This window comes from Hippopotamus amphibius, chromosome 10 (genome assembly GCF_030028045.1).
Source record: "Hippopotamus amphibius kiboko isolate mHipAmp2 chromosome 10, mHipAmp2.hap2, whole genome shotgun sequence".
In the NCBI taxonomy this organism is placed as follows: Eukaryota; Metazoa; Chordata; class Mammalia; order Artiodactyla; family Hippopotamidae; genus Hippopotamus; species Hippopotamus amphibius.
The window spans coordinates 68,793,792-68,817,555 of NC_080195.1; the positions used below are offsets into that span (position 1 = coordinate 68,793,792).

The window sequence follows — 23,764 nt, forward strand, 5'->3', positions numbered from 1 at the left end:
CCTTCTGTTATTGATTTCTCCTTTTTTACTGTTTAGTTGGGAAAGATGTTTTGTAGATTTTAGTCTTCTTAAATTTGCTAAGACTTGCATAGTGGCCTATCATGTGACTTATCCTGGAAAATGTTCTCTGTTCATGTTTTATAAATACATGTTAGGTCTATTTGGTCAAGTTTATGGTTCAATCCAATGTTTTCTTCTTGATTTTTTTTTTTAGTCTGGATGATCTAATGATTACTGAAAGTGGGGTGAGGTATTGAAGTCCCATACTATTATTGTATTATGTTTTCATTAATAGTGATATGATGCTCATCATCCAAAACTTGTTTTTCACACAATATTATATTTTATGTATTTAACTAGTAGCTTCTATTTTAAATTATTTTCTCTTTAGATAAAGTTTGTTACTACACTCTAGACTTTATTTTGTACGTAACTTTTGATATGTGAACCATGCTTGAAACATATTAACAATTATCTTATTTTTTGATTACACGTAAGTGTGTTTATCATGTACTTGTGGTCATGGAATTTTTACTTTTTAGACCCCTTTGATGTATTTAATACTTGTGTTATTCTTGGTTCATTTTGCATGTGCACAGTTCTGTGATGTGCATATCTTGTTTTTTCCCTCCAAAGAAACATGCAGAATTTAAAGGTGCAACAGGAATGAGAACTTATTTCTCAAGTCATAGTTTAATATTCTTTCTACTGTTCAGATCACTTACTCTGCTGTATAGGACTCTATTTGTAACCTGTTATTTTTATCTTGAATATATGCCAGCTGGCTTCTAAATTCATTTGTGTGTAGAAGAATTGAGTATAATATTATTCTGTTTTGCAGGAGTTCACGACCAAGTAAGACAGACAGTGATTATGCAAAGCAGGCTGCACACACTAAAGAAAAGCAAAGAGATGATGATGGCATTTCTCTTGTAATGTCTGATACTCAGACTAAAGGTTTGTGAACCTTAGAAAACTGCTGCGATTTGAATTCTGTCAGTTGCATTTTAAAGAATATTGTTTTAACTAATTTTATTTATACTTGAAAGTAGAGAGAGATTTTTTAGCAACATAAAGAAAATTGCTAAATTTACTATTTGTATGCTGTAGTATACATCTTTTGATTTATTTACTAAATCCAGGAGTTACAATTAAATATTATTTCTCTTCTTTCTTTTTAAAAAAAATTTTTTTTTGTTGGGGCTGGGAATATAACTATAAAGTTATAATATTAGTTTGACTGTTTCTAAATGTTGTTTCCATGGATATGTGTAGTAATTGATATTACTGCTAACGATGATTATTATTAGCTTCCCACTGTCTATCCTCCTACTATGAAATACATTCTTTATTCATTAGAATTTCTCTCAACTCTAGGAAGATGCCAATACAAGCCACTATTAGCCCAAATTTAAAGGTAAATACATCCCAGACTTATGAAAATTCATTATAGGCCTCCTTGCCTGCAGGGTTAATGAATTGACTTCTTTTTTCCTTTTTGTCTCTTTTCATAAAGATTTTAAAATAATTTATAAAAATTTTCACCAGAACAAGTTTATACATTAGTCAGATGTGAAACTAACATCTTAAAGGCTCTCTTGGATTATGGATAGCTTCAAACTAGTTGAGGTATTTTGTTTTCTCAATGATTTTATAAATGATTCACAAGAAGAGTTCCTTTAATGACACTATGTAAAAATTCTTGGTTCTTTGTTTGGAACACAGCTGTTTTCACATTTTAAATGGTCATTTTCATAGAAGAGGAAAACTTAAAAGGAAACTAGACTAATATCTTTGATGTATACAGGAAACCAGCTGCAAATCTTTTGAGGGCAGTCTCTAGAGAAAGTATTAAGACTCTGTAGACATAATCTTTCAATTGGTCACTAAGTACTGTCTGCATATAATGAAAGACATTTATTTTTTTCACACATTGCCTTTTTCCCAGAAATAATTATCTTTAATTACAATACAAAAATATAAGCGGGCTTATATTTGTACAGGGGGGCTCAATTCAGATACTGTCGAGACACTGGTAAACCTTCATTGCTCTCCTGGGTATAGTTAAATAAAAAGCTTTCTAATTTGTGCCCTTCAGTGTTCTTTCAATGTCACAGTGAAATTTTAGACTTACAGCAGAGAAAAGAATGCATGATAAAGGAAACACGTTGTAGTTTCTTTGTATCCCTGGAGGTTCTCCTCTTAGGTAAAATGTTTTTAAGAAAATTAGCTATTGAAACTTTATTGAAATTCACCATATTTCCATCCTTTAGATAATTGTGTCTAATACTAATTGTTTAACATAAGCCCATAAATTAATGGGAGTTCTGAATTAAACCCCAGGTATACCATTAAAGTTTTTTTCTTCCAGTTTTTTTTGAGATATAATTGACAGACAGCACTGTATAAGTTTAAGGTGTACTGCATAATGATTTGACCTACATCATGAAATGATTATCATAGGGAATTTAGTGAACATCCATCTTGTCATATAGATACAGAATTAAAGGAATAGAAAAAATTTTTCCTTGTGATGAGAACTCTTAGGATTTACCCTCCTAATAACTTTCATATATAACATATAGCAGTGTTAATTATATTTATCATGTTATATATTACAACCCTAGAACTTATTTATCTTATAACAGGAAGTTTGTACATGTTGACTGCCTTCATTCAGTTCTGCCTGCCCTCTGCCTCTGATAACCACAAATCTAATCTCTTTTTCTGAGTTTGTTATTGAATTGACCTACAACACTATGTTAGTTCCCATTATACAACACGGTGACTCACTATTTCTATACATTTCAAAGTGATCACCATGATAACTCTAGTTATGATTTGTCAACATACAAAGATATTACATAGTTATTGACTATATTCTCCACACTAGGTGTACCTTTCTTTTGTAGTACATTGTTTGCCTTGTAGAATTTGCTTTTATGAATATAATACATTGGAAATATTTAACATTCTTTTGTCGATAGGAATTTGTCACCTCTTTAATTTTGTATGCTAGTACTATTTGCAAGTTAAATTGTGTTTATTATCAGGTAGGGTCTTGTTTTTACAGTATCTAGCTCTAGCTAATAAATTTATTCTTGTTTCCCTTGGCTGATGTGAATTAGTAAACTGTTAGAAGGAAAACTCTTGTATAATAGTTTTTTTCAAGCCCTATTTCTTTCATCAGTTTTTTTTTTAACTTTTTATTTTATATTGGAGTATAGTTGATTAACAACGTTGTGTTAGTTTCAGGTGTACGACAAAGTGATTCAGTTATACATATACATGTATCTATTCTTTTTCAAATTCTTTTCCCAATTAGGTTGTTACAGAATATTGAGGAGAGTTCCTTGTGCTATACAGTAGGTCCTTGTTGGTTATCCATTTTAAATATAGCAGTGTGTACATGTCAATCCCAAACTCCCTAACTATCCCCCTCACCCCCACCCTTCCCATCAGTAACCGTAAGTTCATTCGCTAAATCTGTGAGTCAGTTTCTGTTTTGTAAGTTAAGTTCATTTGTATCATTTTTTTTTAGATTCTGCATATAAGCCATATCATATGATATTTCTCTTTTTTTCTGTCTGACTTACTTCATTCAATGTGACAGTCACTAGGTCCATCCATGTTGCTGTGAATGGCATTATTTCATTCTTTTTGATGGCTAATATTCCATTGTATGTGTGTACCACATCTTCTTTATCCATTCTTCTGTCAATGGACATTTAGATTGCTTCCATGTTCTGGCTATTGTAAACAGTGCTGCAATGCACATTGGGGTGCATGTATCCTTTGGGACTGTGTTTTATTCTGGATATATGCCCAGGAATGGGATTGCAGGATCATATGTTGCTCTGTTTTTAATTTCTTAAGGAATCTCCATAGTGGCTGCACCAATTTACATCCCCACCAGCTGGGTAGGAGGGTTCCCTTCTCTCCACACCCTCTCCAGCACTTGTTTTTTTAAATTTTAAATTAATTATTTTTATTTATTTACTGGCTGCATTGGGTCTTCATTGCTGCATGTGGGCTTTCTATAGTTGCAGTGAGCGAGGGCTACTCTTTGTTGAGGTGTGCAGGCTTCTCATTGCAGTGGCTTCTCTTGTGGGGCACAGGCTCTAGGTGCACAGGCTTCAGTAGTTGCGGCGTGTGGGCTTAATTGTGGCTCATGGGCTCTAGAGTGCAGGCTCAGTAGTTGTGGTGCATGGGCTTAGCTGCTCCATGGCACGTGGGATCTTCCCACACCAGGGCTCGAACCCATGTCATCTGCATTGGCAGGCAGATTCTTAACCACTGCACCACCAGGGAAGTCCTTCCAGCATTTATTGTTTGTGGATTTTTTTATGATAGCCATTCTGCCTGGTGTGAGGTAATATCTCATTGTAGTTTTGATTTGCATTTCTCTCATAATCAGCAGTGTTGAACATCTTTTCATGTGTTTCTTGCCCATCTGTATATTTCCTTCAGAGAAATTTCTATTTAGGTGTTCTGCCCATTGTTTGGTTGGGATGTTTTGATGATATTAAACCACATGAGCTGTTTGTAAATTTTGGAGATTAATCCCTTATCAGTCACATCATTTGCAAATATTTTTCTCCCATTTTGTTGGTTGTCTTTTCATTTTTTTTTATGGTTTCCTTTGCTGTGCAAAAACTTTTGAGTTTAATTAGGTCTCATTTGTTTAGTTTTGTTTTTATTTCCATTTCTCTGGGAGACAGATCAAAAAAAATATTGCAGCAATTTATGTCAGAGAGTGTTCTGTCTATGGTTTCCTCTAAGAGTTTTATAGTGTCCAGTCTCACATTTAGGTCATTAATCCATTTTGAGCTTATTTTTGTGTATGTTATTAAAGAATTTTCAAATTTCATTTTTTTTTACATGTAGCTGTCCAGTTTTCCTAGCACCATTTATTGAAGAGACTGTCTTTCCTCCATTGTATAGTCTTGCCTCCTTTGTCATAGACCATAGGTGCGTGGATTTACTTCTGAGCTTTGTATCTTGTTCCATTAATCTATATGTCTTATTTTTGTGCCAGTACCATACTGTTTTGATGAGTATAGCTTTGTAGTATAGTATGAAGTCAGGGAACCCGATTCCTCCAGCTCCATTTTTCTTTCTCAAGATTGCTTTGGCTATTCTGGGTCTTTTGTGTCTCCATAGAAATTTTAAGATTTTTTGTTCTAGTTCTGTGAAAAATGCCATTGATAATTTGATAGGGATTGCGTTGAATCTGTAGATTGCGTTGGGTAGTATAATCATTTTCACAATATTGATTCTTCCAATCCAAGAACATGGTATATCTTTTCATCTGTTTGTTTCACCTTGGATTTCTTTCATCAGTACAGGTCTTTTTGGAGTACAGGTCTTTTGTCTCCTTAGGTAGGTTTATTCATAGATATTTTATTCTTTTTGATGCAGTGGTAAATGGGATTGTTTCTTGAATTTCTCTTTCTGATCTTTTGTTGTTAGTGTATAGAAATGCAACAGATTTCTGTGTATTAATTTTGTAACCTGCAACTTTACCAAATTAATTGATGAGCTCTTGTAGTTTTCTGGTAGCATCTTTACGATTTTCTATGTATAGTATCATATCATTTGCAAACAGTGACAATTTAACTGCTTTTCCAACTTGGATTCCTTTTATTCCTTTTTCTTCTTTGATTGCCGTAGCTAGGACTTCCAAAACTATGTTGAATAAAAGTGGTGAGAATGGACATCCTTGTCCTGTTCCTGATCTTTGAGGAAATGCTTTTAGTTTTTCACCATTGAGTATGATGTTAGTTTTAGGTTTGTTGTATACGGCCTTTATTATGTTGAGGTAGGTTCCCTCTATGCCCACTTTCTGGAGAGTTTTTATCATAAATGGGTGCTGAATTTTGTCAAAAGCTTTTTCTGTATCTTTTGAGATGATCATATGGTTTTTGTTCCTCAATTTGTTGATGTGGTCTGTCACATTGATTGATTTGCAGATATTGAAAAATCCTTGCATCCTTGGGATAAATCTCACTTGGTCATGGTGTATGATCCTTTTAATGTATTGTTGGATTCAGATTGCTAGTCTTTCATTGAGGATTTTTGTGTCTGTGTTGTCAGTGATATTGGCCTGTAATTTTCTTTCTCTTTGTGTGTGTGTGTGTGTGTGTTATCTTTTTATGGTTTTGATATCAGGGTGATGATGGCCTCACAGAATGAGTTTGGGATTTTCCTTCCTCTGCAGTTTTTTGGAACAATTTCAGAAGGATAGATGTTAGCTCTTCTCTAAATGTTTGATAGAATTTACATGTGAAGCCATCTGATCCTGACTTTTGTTTGTTGGGAGTTTTTAATCACAGTTTGAATTTCATTACTTATGATTGGTCTGTTCTTATTTTCTATTTCTTCCTGCTTCAGTCTTGGGAGATTGTACCTTTCTAAGAATTTGTCCATTTTATTGGCTTGTATTAGTTTCTTATGATCCTTTGTATTTCTGTGTGTCCATTGTAACGTCTCCTTTTCTAATTTTATTGACTTGAGTCCTCTCCCTTTTATTCTTGATGAGTCTGGCTAAAGGTTTATTAACTTTGTTTATCTTTTCCAGGAACCAGCTTTGAGTTTCATTGATCTTTGCTATTGTTTTCATTGTCTCTATCTCACCTATTTCTGCTCTGGTCTTTATGATTTCTTTCCTTCTACTAACTTTAGGTTTTGCTTGCTTTTCTTTCTCTAGTTGCTTTAGCTGTAAAGTTAGGTTGTTTATTTGCAATTTTTCTTATTTCCTGAGGTAAGATTGTATTGTTGTAAACTTCCCACTTAGAACTGCCTTTGCTGCATCCCATAGGTTTTGGATCATTGTGCTTTTGTTTTCATTTGTCTCTAGGTATTTTTTGATTTCCTCTTTGATTTTTTTTCAGTGATCCATTGGTTGTTTAGTAGCATATTGTTTAGCCTCCATGTGTTTGTTTTTTTTACAGTTTTTTTTTTTTTTTTGTAATTTATTTCTGATCTCATAGTGTTGTGGTTGGAAAAGATGCTTGATATGATTTCAGTTTTCTTAAGTTTACTGAGGCTCTTTTTGTGGCCCAGCATGTGGTCAGTCTTGGAGAACATTCCATGTGTGCATGAGAATATGTGTATTCTGCTGCTTTTGGACGGAATGCTGTATAAATATCAGTTAAGTCCATCTGGTCTAATGTGTCATTTAAGGCCTGTGTTTCCTTATTGATTTTCTATCTGGATAATCTGTCCTTTGTTGAAAGTGGGGTGTTAAAGTCCCCCACTATTATTGTGTTACTGTAGATTTCTCCCTTTATGGCTGTTAGTATTTGCCTTATATATTGAGGTGCTCCTATGTTGGGTGCATATATATTTATAATTGTTATATCTTCTTTGATCCATTGATCATTATGTAGTGTCCTTCTTTGTCTTTTATAACAGTCTTTATTTTAAAGTCTACTTTGTCTGATATGAGTATTGCTACTCCAACTTTCTTTTGATCTCCATTTGCATGGAATACCTTTTTCCCTTCCCTCACTTTCAGTCTATATGTGTACCTAGGTCTGAAGTGGGTCTTTTGTAGACAGCATATATATGGGTCTTGCTTTTATATCCATTCAACCAGTCTGTGTCTTTTGGTTGGAGCATTTAATCCATTTACATTTAAGGTAATCATCAATATTTAAGTTCCTATTGCCATTTTCTTAATTGTTTGGGGTTTGTTTTTGTAGGTCTTTTTTCTTCTCTTCCTCTCTTGTTCTCTTCTCCTGTGGTTTGATGACCATCTTTAGTATTGTGTTTGGGTTGCCTTTTCTTTTTCTCTTTCTTTTTCTTTTCCTCTGTATGTGTGTGTGCATGTGTGTGTGTGTGTATCATAGTTTCTAGTCTCTTTCCCACCTAGAGAAATTTCTTTAGCATTTGTTGCAAAGCTGGTCTCATGATGCTGAACTGTCTTAGCTTTTGCTTGTCTGTGAAATTTTTGAATGAGAACATTGCTGGGTGGAGTATTCTTGGTTGTAGGTTCTTCCCTTTCATCACTTTTAATATATCCCTTCTGGCCTGTAGAGTTTCTGCTGAAAAATCAGCTGATAACCTTATAGGAGTTCCCTTGTATATTATTTGTCATTTTTCCCTTGTTGCTTTTAATATTTTTTTCTTTGTGTCTAATTTTTGTCAGTTTGATTACTGTGTGTCTCAGTATGTTTCTCCATGGATTTATCCTGCCTGGGACTCTCTGTGCTTTCTGGACTTGGGTGACTGTTTCCTTTCTCATGTTAGGGAAGTTTTCAGCAATTATCTCTTCAAATATTTTCTCATGTTCTTTCTCTCTCTCTTCTCCTGCTGGGACTACTATAATGTAAATGTTGGTGCATTTAATGTTGTCCCATTAGGGACATTAATGAGGTCTCTTAGGCTGTCTTCATTTTTTTCATTCTTTTTTCTTTATTCTGTTCTGTGGCTGTGAGTTCCACCATTCTGTCTTCCAGGTTACTTATCCGTTCTTCTGCCTCAGTTATTCTTCTATTGATTCCTTCTCATTTATTTTTCATTTCAATTATTGTATTATTCATCTCTTTGTTTGTTCTTTAGTTCTTCTAGGTCTTTGTTAAACATTTCTTGCATCTTCTCGATACTTGGCTCCATTCTTTTTTCTGAGATCCTGGATCATCTTCACTATCATTATTCTGAATTCTTTTTCTGGAAGGTTGCCTATCTCCACTTCAGTTTGTTGTTTATCTGGGGTTTTATCTTGTTCCTCCATCTGGGATATATACCTTTGCCATTTCATTTTGCCCACTTTTCTGTGATTGTGGATTTCGTTCTGTAGGCTTCAGGATTGTAGTTCTTCTTGCTTCTGCTGTCTGCCCTCTTGTGGGTGAGGCTATTTAAGAGGCTTGTGCATGCTTCCTGATGGGAGGGACTGGTGGTGGGTGGAGGTGCGTCTTATCCCTCTGGAGGGCAGGGCCATGCTCAGTAAAACTTTAATCTCCTTGTCTGCTGATGGGTGGGGCTGTGTTCCTACCCTATTGGTTGTTTGGCCTGAGGTGACTCAGCACTGGAGCCTGCAGGCTCTTTGGTGGGGTTAATGGTGGCTTCTGGGAGGGCTCACACCAATGGGTACTTCCCAGAATTGTGGGTACCACTGTCCTTTTCCCTACAGTGAGCCCTAGCTGCCTCCCACCTCTGCAGGAGACCCTTCAATACTAGCAGATAGGTCTGGCCCAGTCTCTTATGGGATTACTGTTTTTTTTTCCCCTGGGTCCTGGTGTGCACAAGACTTTGTGTGTGCCCTTCAAGAGTGGAGTCTCTGTTTCCTCCATTCCTTGGGAGTCCTTTGATTAAACCCCACCAGCCTTCAAAGTTAGATTCTCTGGGGACTCCCCCTTCTGTTGTTGGACCCCCAGGCTGGGATACCTGATGTGGGGCTAAGAACTTTCACTCCTGTGGGATAACTTCTGTGGTATGATTGTTTTCCACTTTGTGGGTTGCCCACCTGGTGAGTATGGGATTTGAGTTTATCACGATTGTGCCCCTCCTACCATCTTGCTGTGGCCTCCTCTTTGTCTTTGGATGTAGGGTATCCTTTTTTGGTAGGTTCCAGCATTTTTTTTGGTTGATGGCTGTTCAGCAGTTAGTGGTGATTTTGGTGTTTTTGTAAAAAGTGAGTGAGCTTGCATTCTTCTATTCCACCATCTTGAGCTAACCCCTCTTCAGTTTTTTTTGCCATAGCATTTATGTTTAGAAATTATAAGTTGATAACAGTATTTATATGTAGAAACTATATTTGACTACCTTTACAGTTAACAGAATTACAAATAAAATCTATTGTGCTTTTCAAAACACTGTGTTGATAATTTGGGGGTAGTTTATTTTCCTGGGGGAGGAAGTTAAGAGTGTTGTCTTTGGAAATTGGAAGACTGTTGACAGTCTTGGAGTTTTTGCTCAGTGTTGTCTCCATGCCTGCCTTTTAAGCAATGACTAAGAGATATTGTGAATGTTAGTCATTAGATGTTTATAAAGCTAGAGTAAGAGCAAGAATAGTTTGAAGAGAAGGTGTGTAATGTTGAAGAACTTTGAGTGAGTGGAGAAGTCAGGCCAGTTAGTGTTACATGGATTTTAAATTATGAGTTCAAGGAAGCTGCTTTGGGACTTGCATTGTGTGAACTCTGAGTTGGTACATGTGTGGTATAGATTCAGAAAGCAGAATAATTCAGGATAACCTTCATTAATTAGGATAACCTCAGTTAGGTAGAACCTTTTGGCAGGTATTTTTGTACAACACATATATTTGATAACTGAAATACTAAGCATGTTTGGTAATACTTGATATGGGTTTCAAAATAGTGCTTTGTTGACTTAAAAAAGGGAGTACTTCCTTTTCTGTAGGGTAATAGATTTATTGGAGATTTAAAATTATAGGGTCTTGATTTTTTTAAAAAAGAAATAATCTGTGAAAGAAATCGATAGCCTTATGAATGATTCTTTATCACAGTCACCTGCTGAGGAAAGGTATTTTGGCTCCTTTTAAAAGAGCAGTGATCAATACTCTACTCTTTCTGTCCCTTTTCGTTAAAAAAAATGTATATATATAAAACTTACATTTAAAAAAGACAACTAGGGATTTCCTTGGTGGTCCAGTGGTAAAGAATCCATCCTGCAATGCAGGGGATGTGGATTCAATCCCTGGTTGGGGAACTAAGATCCCACATGCCATGGGGCAACTAAGCCCACATGCCACAACTGCTGAGCCTGTGCACCTCAACTGGAGAGCCCATGTGCACAGAGCCCATGCACTCTGGAGCCTGCATGTCCTGGAGCCTGCATGCCACAACTGGAGAAGAGAAAACCCACATATCACAACTAGAGAGAAGCCTGCGCACCACAACTAGAGAGAAGCCTGTGTGCTGCAACAAAGATCCTGCGTGTTGCAATCAAGACCCGACACAGCCAGAAATACAAAAATTAATAAATTAAACATACATTAAAAAATAATAATAAAAAAAAGACAACTAATTGCTAGATTAGTTGTAATTTCTAAATTAATTGTAAGTTCTAAAATCACAGTGAATTTAAAAAACATTTTAAGACACTAATTTTTAAAATTTTATTAAGACTTTCTTTTTGTATCATAGTAAAATGCAGTTACAGCAAAAGGAAAAACATGGTTTGGTTGCTTTGCTTTGGTAACTAAAGAATACTACCATTGATTGATTGATTGTATTCATTTATTATATTTGTTTAGTTATTTGGCTGCTCCGGGTGTTAGTTGTAGCACGTGGGATCTTCATTGCAGCATGCAGCATCCTTAGTTTTGGCATGTGAACTCTTAGTTGCAGCATATGGGACTAGTTCCCTGACCAGGCATCAAACCTGGACCGCCTGCATTGGGAGGATGGAGTCTTAGCCACTGGACTACCAGGGAAGTCCTGAAAACACTACCTTTTAATATATTTCCTTTATCTCATATTTTTTGTACAGTGAACATTTGTTTTGTGTATGCAGTTTAAAATGGAATATGTCTTTATGTTCATCCATGTCAGTATGAGAATTTAACAGCAGACTGTAAAAAAACTAGCTTCAAAAGTAGTATAGCAATTTTGACGATTTTCTTTGAGCTCTTCTAAAGGGGATTCTTTCTGTACTTTTTGGCCATATTTATGTCTCTCTTGTTTTTTAAGACCTCAGTAGTGGAAGTAGAGGTTGTGATCATCTTGAAGAGGGGAGCAGAAACAAGGATGATACATGTTCTGATTCAAAAATGGAACCCACTCTGATTTCCAGGAAGAGAAAGAAAAAGCTTAGAAGTAATATACCTGATTCTCATTATCCTACTTCTTTGTATAAGTCAGCAGAACAGACAGTAAGTAGAGGTATTTACATGTCATGTGAAATAATTTGTGCTATGATAAAAATGGATTGACTGTGGCCAAATAATGTTCTGCTGGCTTTCTACTGTTATCATCAGATTTCTTTCTTTTCATTGCCTATTTTTTTGATTCTGCTTATTTTTTAAAAAATACTTCAATGCAGCTTTCTTTTGCAGTAATACAGTTATGGAAACAAATTTCCAATACAGTCATCACTCAGTATCTACAGTGTATTGGTTCCAGGACCCTGCACATACCAAAATCCATAGATGCCTAAATCCCTTATATAAAACACTGTAATATTTGCATATCATCTACATCTTCCTGTATATTTTAAATCATCTGTAGATTACTTATAATAACTAATACAATGTCAATGCTATGTACATGGCTATAAATACAATGTAAATGCTATATAAATAGTTGCCTCTGCACAGCAAAGTCAAGTTTTGCCTTTTGTAAATTTCTGAAATTATTTTTTTGGAAATATTTTCCATTTGCAGTTGGTGGAACCCATGGTTTGTGGAACCCGTACATACAGGGGGCTGACTGTATTATGAACAAGTAAAAAAGTTTAAAGTTTTCTCCTCTGATACCAGCCCTTACTTAGTAGTTTGATGTATATCCTTCAGACCTGTTTCCTTTTTTTCCCCTCTATTTTAACCAAATACTGTTCATACTGTCCAGTCAATTGCTTTTTCATTTGCTCTGTGAAATTATTACCAGTCTTATTTTATCAGAAGTAATTTACTTCCAATTTCTATAGACTTCTCTTTTTCCAGAGTTTAGGGAGTTTGTTGTAGAGAATTACCATACATACATTAAGGCATGCATTGCCTGTTTGCAAAGATTTAGTATGCAGTTAACAATAAAACTGTGAGGAGACAGCCTTTTGAGTCCTTTGATTCACAAGGCATTTCAGAACTTTGCAGTGCCTTTGGGTTATAAACATGATTTAGATTTATACAGTAGGGGAGATGTGAAGGCAGTGCTTGATTTGATAATTTTTCATATCATTATCCTCTTAAGTTTTTAATTTTTTTGCTTTTGTTACTAAAGTCACGTGATGTCAAATGGCTTCTTTTGCAAAATAAAACTGTAAAGAAAATTCCTCTCATTTAAAATTGACTAGATTGTGGGAGACCTTTGAACAACTTGTAAATATGGGAGTTCCCCTTCCTATCCTTTTAAAAAATGTTTAGGCATCTGATTGGACAGACTGAACTCTATATCTTTTTTTTTTCCCCTTTTGACATTTTCTTATTTTTTTTTTTTCAAACTCTGTATCTTTATACTTGAGAGACCCTGGCAAGAGTAATATAGTATAATTGAGTAGTTTTCTATCCCTATAGTTTTAGAAATGATATAATATTTTTACTTTTATATTCTTCTTTAGGAATTTAAACTTAAAAAAATTCTGTTAGCCAGATTTGAAAGATGCTAATCTTTGTATGCATTTATTTATGTTCAGAAAGAACAAGAAAATGACCCAGCAGTATCCACTGAGTTGGAAGAGTCAAGTGAAAACTATCATGAGGACCCAAAACTGCTTGAAGAAATTACAATTGAACCTATAGAAAGTGATTTTACTAAATTATCCTCACTTTGTAGTCAGGAGTTGACTTTGAGTGCTGCTCCCCAAATCAGCTGTGAATGTTCAACCACTGAAACTTTTGAGAGCTCTATTCCCACTGATACTGTGGGGAATTCTACTCTGGTTGAGAAGGATGAGAATGAATTGAGCACAATAGAAAAACTCGTTTTAAATGAGCACAGTGAAGGGAACCAATCATTTGTCTCCACTGAACCAAGTAAGTAACATGAAGATAATAAAGGCTATTAATTTTCTCACCTCTACTTAGTTGTTTCATTTCTCCTCTCAAACAAATTTTGCCAAGGCAAGAAGTTATTTATTAAATCATTGTGGAATATATTAACTTTAGGAAAAAAAGACTTGGGGTTTTGGGACTTCCTTCATGCATTTTGTAATATTGATTTAGGTAAGGAATGGAGTACTTGGAAGCAGAATTAATTTTTTTAGATTAATGTACTGTAATCTCATCAGTAGTTTTTTTATAATATTTTGTAAGGACTATTATTGTCATTTTGGTTGATTAAGCTAAATTACAGAGAGTTTAAGTGCTATATAATTGTGGTCATTAATTTTGATTTAATTAATTTTGATTTTAATTTTCAAGTATTTGATGCAGTCCCATGGTACAAAAAAAATTCTAAAGGATATCCAGTGACTAGTCTCCCACATCTTTCCCTAGCCATCCATTTCCCCCTCTTAGAAGCGACTAATGTAGCAGGATTTAAAGCACAGTTTAGAGTGATGGCATAATACATTATTAGAACTAGAATTTGGTCCTAAGTTCTCATGGCTTTATCCATTTTTAAATATCTTCGTCCTCTGGAAGGTAAGGTTGCAGGTAACTGCTAAATAATAGCACTGATGTGGAAACATTGTATGCAACCAGTGTAAATCAGATAATGAATGATAGGCCAGTTTCTAAATTGAATAAAGTTAGATGATTCAGTTCAGTGGGATTATGAAAGATAAATTGCATGAATTACAAAGTTCTCTTTTTATATGTAATTATTGTGACATATTTAAAAAATACATTTTTCCTTTTTAGTTGTTGTTTCCAGTGATGAAGAAGGACCTGTTGAACATAAAAGTTCAGAAATTCTTAAATTACAACCTAAGCAAGATCATGCCATCTCTAATGAAAGTGAGAGTACTTCTGAGCCAGCAGTGTCAGAACTACCATTGATTACATGTGAATCTGTACAGGTAATTTATCTCTCTTCTCACAGATTAACAGTGAAATATACACTATTGGCTAATGGCTATTTTTTATTTCATCAAGCAGAATATTATATAAAAATTACAAATTTTCTCAGTTTGAATTTTGAGACAACTTTCATATTAGTTTGAGGGAAATATGTAGTTGTCTTTATTTTAAAGTGAAAGGCTTAATACCATTTTTCTACTGGTATTTTATATTTTTTAAGTCTAAATATTCTGACTTGAATATTCTTTTTTTATGGTTCTCATTGGACATTTAAGTACTTTATCAAAACATTTCCTAGAATTAAACAGTTTCCAGTATTTGTCTGGTCTTACAGTACAATGGCTACTTGGAATTATTCCTTTTCCTCACATGCTGTTAAGGCAGCATGATATAGGGGAAAGAACTTGACTTCTCAGGATGTACAGACCTATATTCAAATCCTGTCTCTGCCATTTGGGCAAGTCCCTTAACTTCTTTAAGCCTGAGTTTCCTTATATACTAAATGAGGATACTAACACCTACTTCACAAGATTGTTTTGAGTATTAAATGAAACAACATATGAAAGCATTTAGAAGAGTGTCACAAACCTATCAGTTCGGTAAGTCCTTTGTCTCTTCTTTCTTACAGAAAATAATAAGTGGAAGTGTCTGTAGGTTTAATATCAGCCAGTGGTGTTTTTGACATACATCTTAGAAGAGTTTAGCTCTAAAGTGAGGTTCAAGTTCTTTGTTATCCGTATTGATTCATATTATCAGCTTCTGATTATCCTATTTTAAAGAAGTGATTATCAGCGACCACCAGTGCAGAATTATGGTTAACTTCTGTTGGTTGTTTTTGAATAATGTCAGAGGCTGTTATTCTGTAGAGTGTAGGTGAAGAATTTGGTCAGTTCTATGAAAACAGTCTGATGGGCATTTCCGTTGCATTTGGTACTCCTTACAGAGATCACCTCAGCAGTTGTGTTCTTGTTAAAGTGTAACCATTGTTGCCCAGTTGGGCCAGTAGCATACTTGATGGCTTAGTTGTATTTGTAATTAAAACAGTGTTGATAATGAGTTAAAAATTCTAAATGAATTACAGTTCCCTTGGCAGCATGTAAATTGACAATACAGTATGAAATGATCATGTTCAAGGAAAGTGACATCTCTTGTAGAACTGACAACATATGATCACAGCCAAGCAGCAATAATGTAGAGGTTTACCAAGATCTATAAGGCAGAGTACACCTCCACACTCTCCCTTGTTTCCAATTTTAAATGAAGTTATGAGAAACATAGATTGGCCATTTTTAAGAGGCAGTCTTTACCAAACGTGAGGCCCAATAAAGAATTCTTTGTAATCCATCTTCTCATTTTATCACTTAAAACACACACAGGCACAGTTATTTGACTGATTAGAACCATCTGTAGTTGATTAGATCCCCCCTTTTTAATTTAGGGGATAAGAAGAGTATAGTAAGGAATAAAAGCTGAGAATGATAAATTCTATTAAGCAGATAAATGACATTGTGCACTGGGTTAAAAATAATGAGTAATGTGCATGTTTCAGGTGAGGATTAATCACATTTTCTAGAGGTAGGAGGAGGGTGAGTACACATGCATAATTGCTCTAATAGTCATTTATTTGGTTTTTAGTGATGTTAAGGTTAAAGAGGGATAATGTGCAACAGCTAGGCAAATGTGGAGTTGAAAAAGTCATCTGAAAGCCCTGTAAAACTCAGAAGAGATGGTGGGAAATTGCTGCTGCTGATACTGCCAGGTAGTCTATTGTAATTTAAAAGCAGAGTTGTAAATTTTTTGAGCAGAAGTGGTATGATTTTTGAGATTTTAGGCACCTGGTTGGTTGTCCTCAGACATACTGCATGTAGTAAAGTATATAGATTTCACGTAACAGATGGTTCTTAGGCACTTACATTCCTTCATTGCTCTCTAAAAGTGAAATAGCTAAGAACATCATCTTGGTTTATGAAAGCAATTTTATGGGCTTGAAATAACCCTTGATTGGGAGAGAGAAACCTGAATTTGTCTTAGTTTTGCTTCTTACTAACTGCATTAACTTGGGCAGGTCACTTAACCAATACAAACATATATTAACTCTATTTATGAAATACAAATAAAAAAAAAATTGCCCCATGGGGTGGTTGTGGTGATTAAAAGAGATAATATATTTACAAACTCATTTTAAACTAAACATTATGTAAATCTTAATTTATTTCTGTTGAATTAAAAATGAATAAAGCCTATTAGAGAATACTGAATTTGAAATCATAGATTTGATACAGTGGATGTATTTCTGAAATTTAGGCCTCTGGAATTAATTTAGGATTCAACTATTTAGAGTAATTTTTTCAAAGTAAATCATGCTTTTTAAGAAAAAAATCTAGATAACTCTTTCTTCACTGTAAGAACAATGTAAAATCCTTCACAAATTCATTAATAGTAATATAAAAAAGTATTTGACTTTGAAAATTGCTGTCAGCATTTATATAATACTTAGGTTTATATGCATTTTATATTTTTTTCCTTGTTAGGCTTCATCTGAATTATGTCCGTATAATCCTGTCATGGAAAACATTTCCTGTGTTGTACCTAGTAATGAAACGGATCTACAACTGGATTTTATATTTACTTCTGTTTATATTGGTAAAATAAAAGGAGCTTCTAAAGGTTGTGTTACAGTAAGTAAATTTCTTTCGTTTTTTTTTTTTTTAGTTTTGCTTTTTTGGACAAGGCATTTTCAGATTGTCTTCTCTTTTTTTTAGTGCAAATGAAAATAGAATTGAGATTAATTTTATATAGGACATTTTGAATATGTCATTATACCTGTTTTGAAACATGTCTTTAATTGTGAAATCTTGAAACCACAGAGGAGTACCCTAAAATCATATCTCTAATCTGACTACTCTAAGGAAGATTATATATGAAAAAAATCATATGTAGCAATGATATTTTTTGGGCTTTAAAACTTACTCGGTGGTAAATTTTTCTTTAGGGTATAGTTAATAGCAAAAAAAAGAAATCTCATTTTTCTGGTTTAAATTGTTGTAAACTGAGTTCTCCAAATTCCTAAACTTGTTATTTAAGAATCTCCAGGAATAGTTCCTATTCTATTTTTCCACTTTTTCTCAGTATTAACTCCTCACATTTTGTATATGAAAGCCATACTGGATTTTATTCAGTTCTTTATATTTTCTCACTATTTTTCTGCCTGTTAAAATCTTTGAAGACTTATTTGAAATACTTCCTGTTGCAGGAAACCTTTCCTGATTTCTCCTTCCTAGCCAGAATTAACTTCTCCTTTTACTGTGTACTTACAGCACTTTGTTTGTACATCTGTTGTAAGATTTGTTCTGTGTGTTTTTGTTTGTATTCTTACCTAAACCTCTGCATTAGCCTTTAAATGTATTGTGATGAAGAGCCATGCTTTTACTCCCCTTTATACTTTACATAAATGGCTCAAACCTAAATAGGCACTTATATACATTAGTTGAATTGAATTGGCTATGTCAGATTATAACTCAGGTATTTTCCTAGAAGTTTTATTAATATTTCACTCTGTTATGGATAGGGCAGGGAATATAAAAATGGTAAGACATGATCTCTGCTTTCAAGGAGCTTGTAGTCTAATGAAATAGACAGAAATATAGTTATTTACATTATAGTAAAATGTACAATGAAAATGTGTACAAGAGGTGTATGTATGGGAATGAGTACCTATATCTATCTGGAGGAATCAGGGCCTTCATAGAGAGGACAGCATATGATTTAAGACACAGAGTAGATGTTTACTTGCTGACCATGCAGGGGGAAGACCTAACTAATCCCAGTAGAGTAAACATGTACAATTGTGGGAAGTACCAATAACGGTAGCTTGTGATATAGTTAAAATTGCTTTGAATGAAAGCACCACACCACACATTTATTCTGTTTAAAATGAATATTCTCATCACTAGTTTTCAAATATTGATAATTTTATTATGCCCAGGGTGATTTTACAGTTATTTTCTTTAAGGAATTTTGTTCACTTTTCACAATTTCCCCCCTATTTTATAGCTTTTTCATTTTAAATTTAGGTTTAACCAGTTTTTTTCTGTTCTTTGTAATGACAAAAAGTTGGGTAACCTAAATATGTGACAATAACTGATTGGCTGGGGTGGAGGGCATTTAATATAAATATTCAGCAATGAATTAATTACGCTATTATATGGTCAGTGGACTTATTATGAGCAAAAATCAAAACCAAACAAAAAACTACAGAAGAGTAAAGGAACAATTTAAAGAACACCTGTAATCTTGCTTATCCAGAGACAATTACCATTAACTTTGCAGTGTATATATCATTCCACATTCTTCATATTAGATACATATATATTTAAAACCAAAGTATATAACATTATGCATACTGTTTTGTAACTGACTGTAATCATATTAAATTAATGTAATTCATGTACCTAGTTTGAAATATTTGGATTGTCCATAATTCCTGACCATTGGACATTTCAGTTGTCCCAGAATTTTGCTATTACAAATAATACAGCACTGCAAATATTCAACAAGTGTCATATAGTAGGTCTTAAAAATTTGACTCATGTCTGTTGGAGCACTTAAACTATAATTAAAATAAAAAAACTTAAATGTCTAACTATAGGAAAATGGTTTAGTAAATCAAAGTAAATATATGCAGGTAAAATATATTCATGTGAAGAAAGGTTGAGAAGTCTGCAAAAATTAAAACAGGTTACTATAGAGAGATTGTAAGCAATTTTAAAATTAAAAAATGTAGTGAATAACATAAAACAGAAGGGCAAAAGTTTTAAAACTTTGAAGTTTTTCAGAAGACTTAATATATGTTCTTTTTCAGACACAGTTCATCATGCTCTGTAACTTAGAAATTAAAGAACTTCTTTTTTTTTGTGGGGGTAATATATTAGAGAATTAAACTTAGTCATTTGCCAGATGTTTCATGGGTGTCTGCTATGTACTGTTATGGACACTGGAGATATTGTTCTCACTGTCATGATAGTTACAGTTTAGCTAAGCCAGAGAAATACCCTTAGTGGGAAACTCTTGCATAAGTTAGAGCCATTTTTTAATAATAGGACATTTAAGTTATTATTACCTTTTTTTAGTGTAGAGAATGCTGCACATTTAATTTTTTAGCTCTCACTTTTGTTAATAGTAGGAAAAATGTTTCTTAAGTGTATATTATATTCAGAGAACTGTACTGGCTGTTGTAAGAAGTTATAAAATAGCTCATATGTTCAGCTTTATTTTTAAGTTCAAATAGATGTGGTATGATTTCAGAGAACTTGGGGTTACCTTATTGCTGCAAAAGCATCTTCCTAATTTTCTTAACTGGGGATTCAGTTTTTGCTTCAAATAGTGTTTTACCTTTGGGAGAGATTACATGTTGACTTAGTCATCATGAATGACATCAAGAAAGGTGTAAATGAGTATGTGATCCTTGCGGAGCTGAAAGGTTGATAGGACAAGGGTGCTTGTGATGGGAGGATGAAACAATAATGTAGAAAGTAGAGGCCAAAGATATATAGATACACTACTTCTAATTCATAATTTCATAGTGATGACTACAAAATCTCAAAAGCAAACGCTCCTTATATTCATTTTCTATAACTAGTTATTTGCAATTGCTAAGATTATTTTATGAGATTAAAGACCCAGCGAAACATGACAGAAAGAATTTAGCAAGGGGAAATATATATATAGCAGTTGTGTGAAAGTGACATAATAATAAGGTGGTTTTGATTGAATCCAACTAGATAACATACTTAATCAGATGCTAGTGTCTAATGATAATGGCTTCCCTTGATTAAGGGTGTTTATCTAAAGCTGAGAGGTTCAGTAGGTTACCTGAGTTTACCTACTTACTGTTTGTGTAAGTGGTAGAGATAAGAAAGGCAACATTTGAACCCCATGCTCAGCTTTTAACTCATTTGTCCTTTTGCTCGAATTTTGCTTTAGTGGCAGACTTACACTATGAAATGTGAGTTTTATATTTGTGAAACTACAGTATGAAATAATTTTTACATTAGCAAAGAAAAAAAATGGAGTTATAAATACTAAATCTGTGGTTTCACTGAACATTGTTTGCTACTTATTTAGAACTCTGTTGGTAGTTAATTTAGGTACCCATGTACCAAGACCATTTTCAGTTTTGTTCTGTGCTCACAGACTATATCCCTGATTTGGTCAACAATTTCATAAATGTATTGATCAAAAGAGAAACCTAACTACGTAATAAATAAATAGGCATGAATTAATCTGACAAACTTCAAGGGCATCTGTTCTAGGTGGTACATGTTAAGAATTAGGTACTCCACAACTCTTGAGGCTTTTATTATAAAACCACCACTTAAGGGGGTCAGATATATACAAAAGATACCTAGAGAAAATTTAGCGTCTTGGCACAGAAAGAGTGGAAAGAGCAGGAACCTTGCTGAATCCTTAGTCAGAAGGGAGTTTATAACATGGAACAAAGAAAAGTGAATGTTGGGAATGTCAGCAAAGCTAAGGATCAAACCCTGCTTTGTGGTTTATTTACCAAAGTCAGTGATACCCTGTGAGGTCTTTTGGCATTTTCTTCTGGAGTTTGTCTTATTTCTTTTTAAATTATCAGGAAATGTTTTTGAAAAATATATTAAGTAAAGTCTTACTGGTTTTTATAAATGAGCGTATTGAGAATTAAATTACTTGCACAGGATTTTTAAACTTCCATAAAACTAAATCTTTACAGTGAAATAGTTTTTTGGTTTATTGAGAAAAAGGCTTAAGACTTTTAGTATAGACTTTATGTACTTGTGGTTTAAAAAAGAAAAAAAAAATTGAAAAATTTTAATAGTTACACATTTTGCATGGTAACTCCTATTTTGCTTTTTTATTTTTCCTTTAGTTTACGACAAAGTATATTAAGATTCCATTTCAAGGTAAGCTATCATTGTCTTTATGACCGCTTTTCACTGTAATTTTGAGTATAAAATAATTGGTCAGCAAAAATTTTGAAATATTTATGCAACTAGTTTTTAATAATTTTTTCAAGTATAGAATTTATGTAGATGTAAGGTTAATAATGTTTCAACCTAACACTTTTTTAGCAGCTTCAAAAGGAGTTAAAATGCTTAAAATAGTATACTGTTTTTTTAAGACTTCAAGTAATATTAAGGGACTCATGGTAATTTCTTGGCATTAACAAAAATAGTTTTGATAGCAAGATTTTTGATATATAAAAATGGATGAAAATAGGGGGCTTCCCTAGTGTTGCAGTGGTTAAGAATCTGCCTGCCAATGCAGAGGACACGGGTTTGAGCCCTGGTCCAGGAAGATCGCACATGCTGCGGAGCAGCTAAGCCTGTGTGCCACAACTACTGAGCCTCTGCTCTAGAGCCCGTGAGCCACAACTGTTGAGCCCATGCACCACAACTACTGAAGCCCGTGCATCTAGAGCCTGTGCTCTGGAACAAGAGAAGCCAACGCAGTAAGAAGGCTGCGCACCACAAAAAAGAGTGGGCCCTGCTTGCCACAACTAGAGAAAGCCCTCACAGCAGCAATGAAGACCCCAAACAGCCAATAGATAAATAAATAAATAAATAAATAAATAAATAAATTTATTAAAAAAGATGAAAATAGAAACTGTAAGTAAAGAAGTATAAGGAAAATTTTTGATGTTGCACACAAACCTATAAAGTTGTTTTGCATAGGGATTAAGAGAGATTTTTTAATACCATTTCTTATCTGAGTAAGGCACAGTGGATTGGAAAATGTACCTATAATTTGCAGAGATTCAGACAAGTTTCTCATTCTCTTTCCAAATAAAAACATTTCAGAATAAATAACATTAAGAGAACAAATAATAAGCAACAAAGAATAATCTCTTTAGAGAATGAATTATGAGACAAAAGAGTGAGAAAAATATATACAAATAGCACTTCATAAATGAACTGGGGAAGAGGAAATCTGTGTTCCAGCATTGAAGATGAGATTGAAGTAACTTTAGTTGGACTCCCTAGATACCCATGTATAGAAACCACAACTGTATAATAATAAATCTGATGATTAGGAAACTACTATAAGTAGTAAGAATATATAAGGCATATATAATATATTAAAATAAAAATACTGATATTTCTAATTAGGAAATTTTAATGTTATTATGGAATAATATAACATTAGCTATTTAGAAGAAACAAAGCCCTGTGATTCAAAAGGAAATAATTTCATAAAAGATAGTGCTATAATCTGTAGATAAAGACCTGTATAACAGAGCTACCTCTCAAATTTTTTTTTTAAATACAGGTATAAATGACATACAACATTATGTTAATTTCAGGTGTACAACGTAATGATTTGATATTTATATATATTGCAGAATGAGTCCCCCAGTAAGTCAGGTTAACATCTATCTCCATACATAATTACAAAAAAATTTTGTGTGTGTGATGGGGACTTTTAAGATCTGTGCAATAGGGAGGGAGGGAATATGGGGATATGTGGATAAAAACAGATGATTGAACTTGGTGTACCCCCCCCAAAAATAATAAATAAATAAATAAAATTAAAAAAAAAAAAAAAGATCTGTGCAGTTGGGCTTCCCTGGTGGCACGGTGGTTAAGAATCCACCTGCCAATGCAGGGGACATGGGTTCGAGCACTAGTCTAGGGAGATCCCACATGCTGCAGAGCTACTAAGCGTGTGTGCTGCAACTACTGAGCCTGCTCTCTAGAGCCCGAGAGCCACAACTGTTGAGCCCATGTGCCACAACTGCTGAAGCCCACGTGCCTAGAGCCCATGCTCTGCAACAAGAGAAGCTAGCACAATGAGAAGCCTGCACACCACAACAAAGAGTAGCCCCTGCTCTCCACAAGTATAGAAAGCCTTTGGACAGCAATGAAGACCCCATGCAGCCAATAAATAAATAAGTAAATAAATAAATAAATAAATAAATTTATTAAAAAAAGGATCTATGCAATTAATCTTAAATATGTGATACAGTATTATTAACAATAGTCACCATGCTGTACATTATATCCTCATGACTTATTTATTTTATAATTGGAATTTTGTATCTTTTGACCCTCTTCTGTCATTTTGCCCACCCCCTGCTTCTGG

General features: G+C 34.0%; 1 protein-coding gene across 8 annotated transcripts in view; it reads left to right on the forward strand.

The window, feature by feature from the left end:
- Positions 1-23,764, forward strand: part of SENP7 (SUMO specific peptidase 7) — a 171,905-nt gene that overhangs the window by 115,747 nt on the left and 32,394 nt on the right. For 7 of the 8 annotated variants that reach the window (XM_057696791.1, XM_057696789.1, XM_057696792.1 and 4 more), the window contains 6 exons: positions 842-957; positions 11,655-11,836; positions 13,315-13,654; positions 14,483-14,640; positions 17,173-17,319; positions 21,552-21,585. In XM_057696791.1, coding sequence (XP_057552774.1) covers positions 842-957; positions 11,655-11,836; positions 13,315-13,654; positions 14,483-14,640; positions 17,173-17,319; positions 21,552-21,585 — 977 coding nt within the window. Of the gene's footprint in view, positions 1-841; positions 966-11,654; positions 11,837-13,314; positions 13,655-14,482; positions 14,641-17,172; positions 17,320-21,551; positions 21,586-23,764 lie in introns of those variants that run through there. The other variant, XM_057696796.1, reaches the window with a different exon arrangement.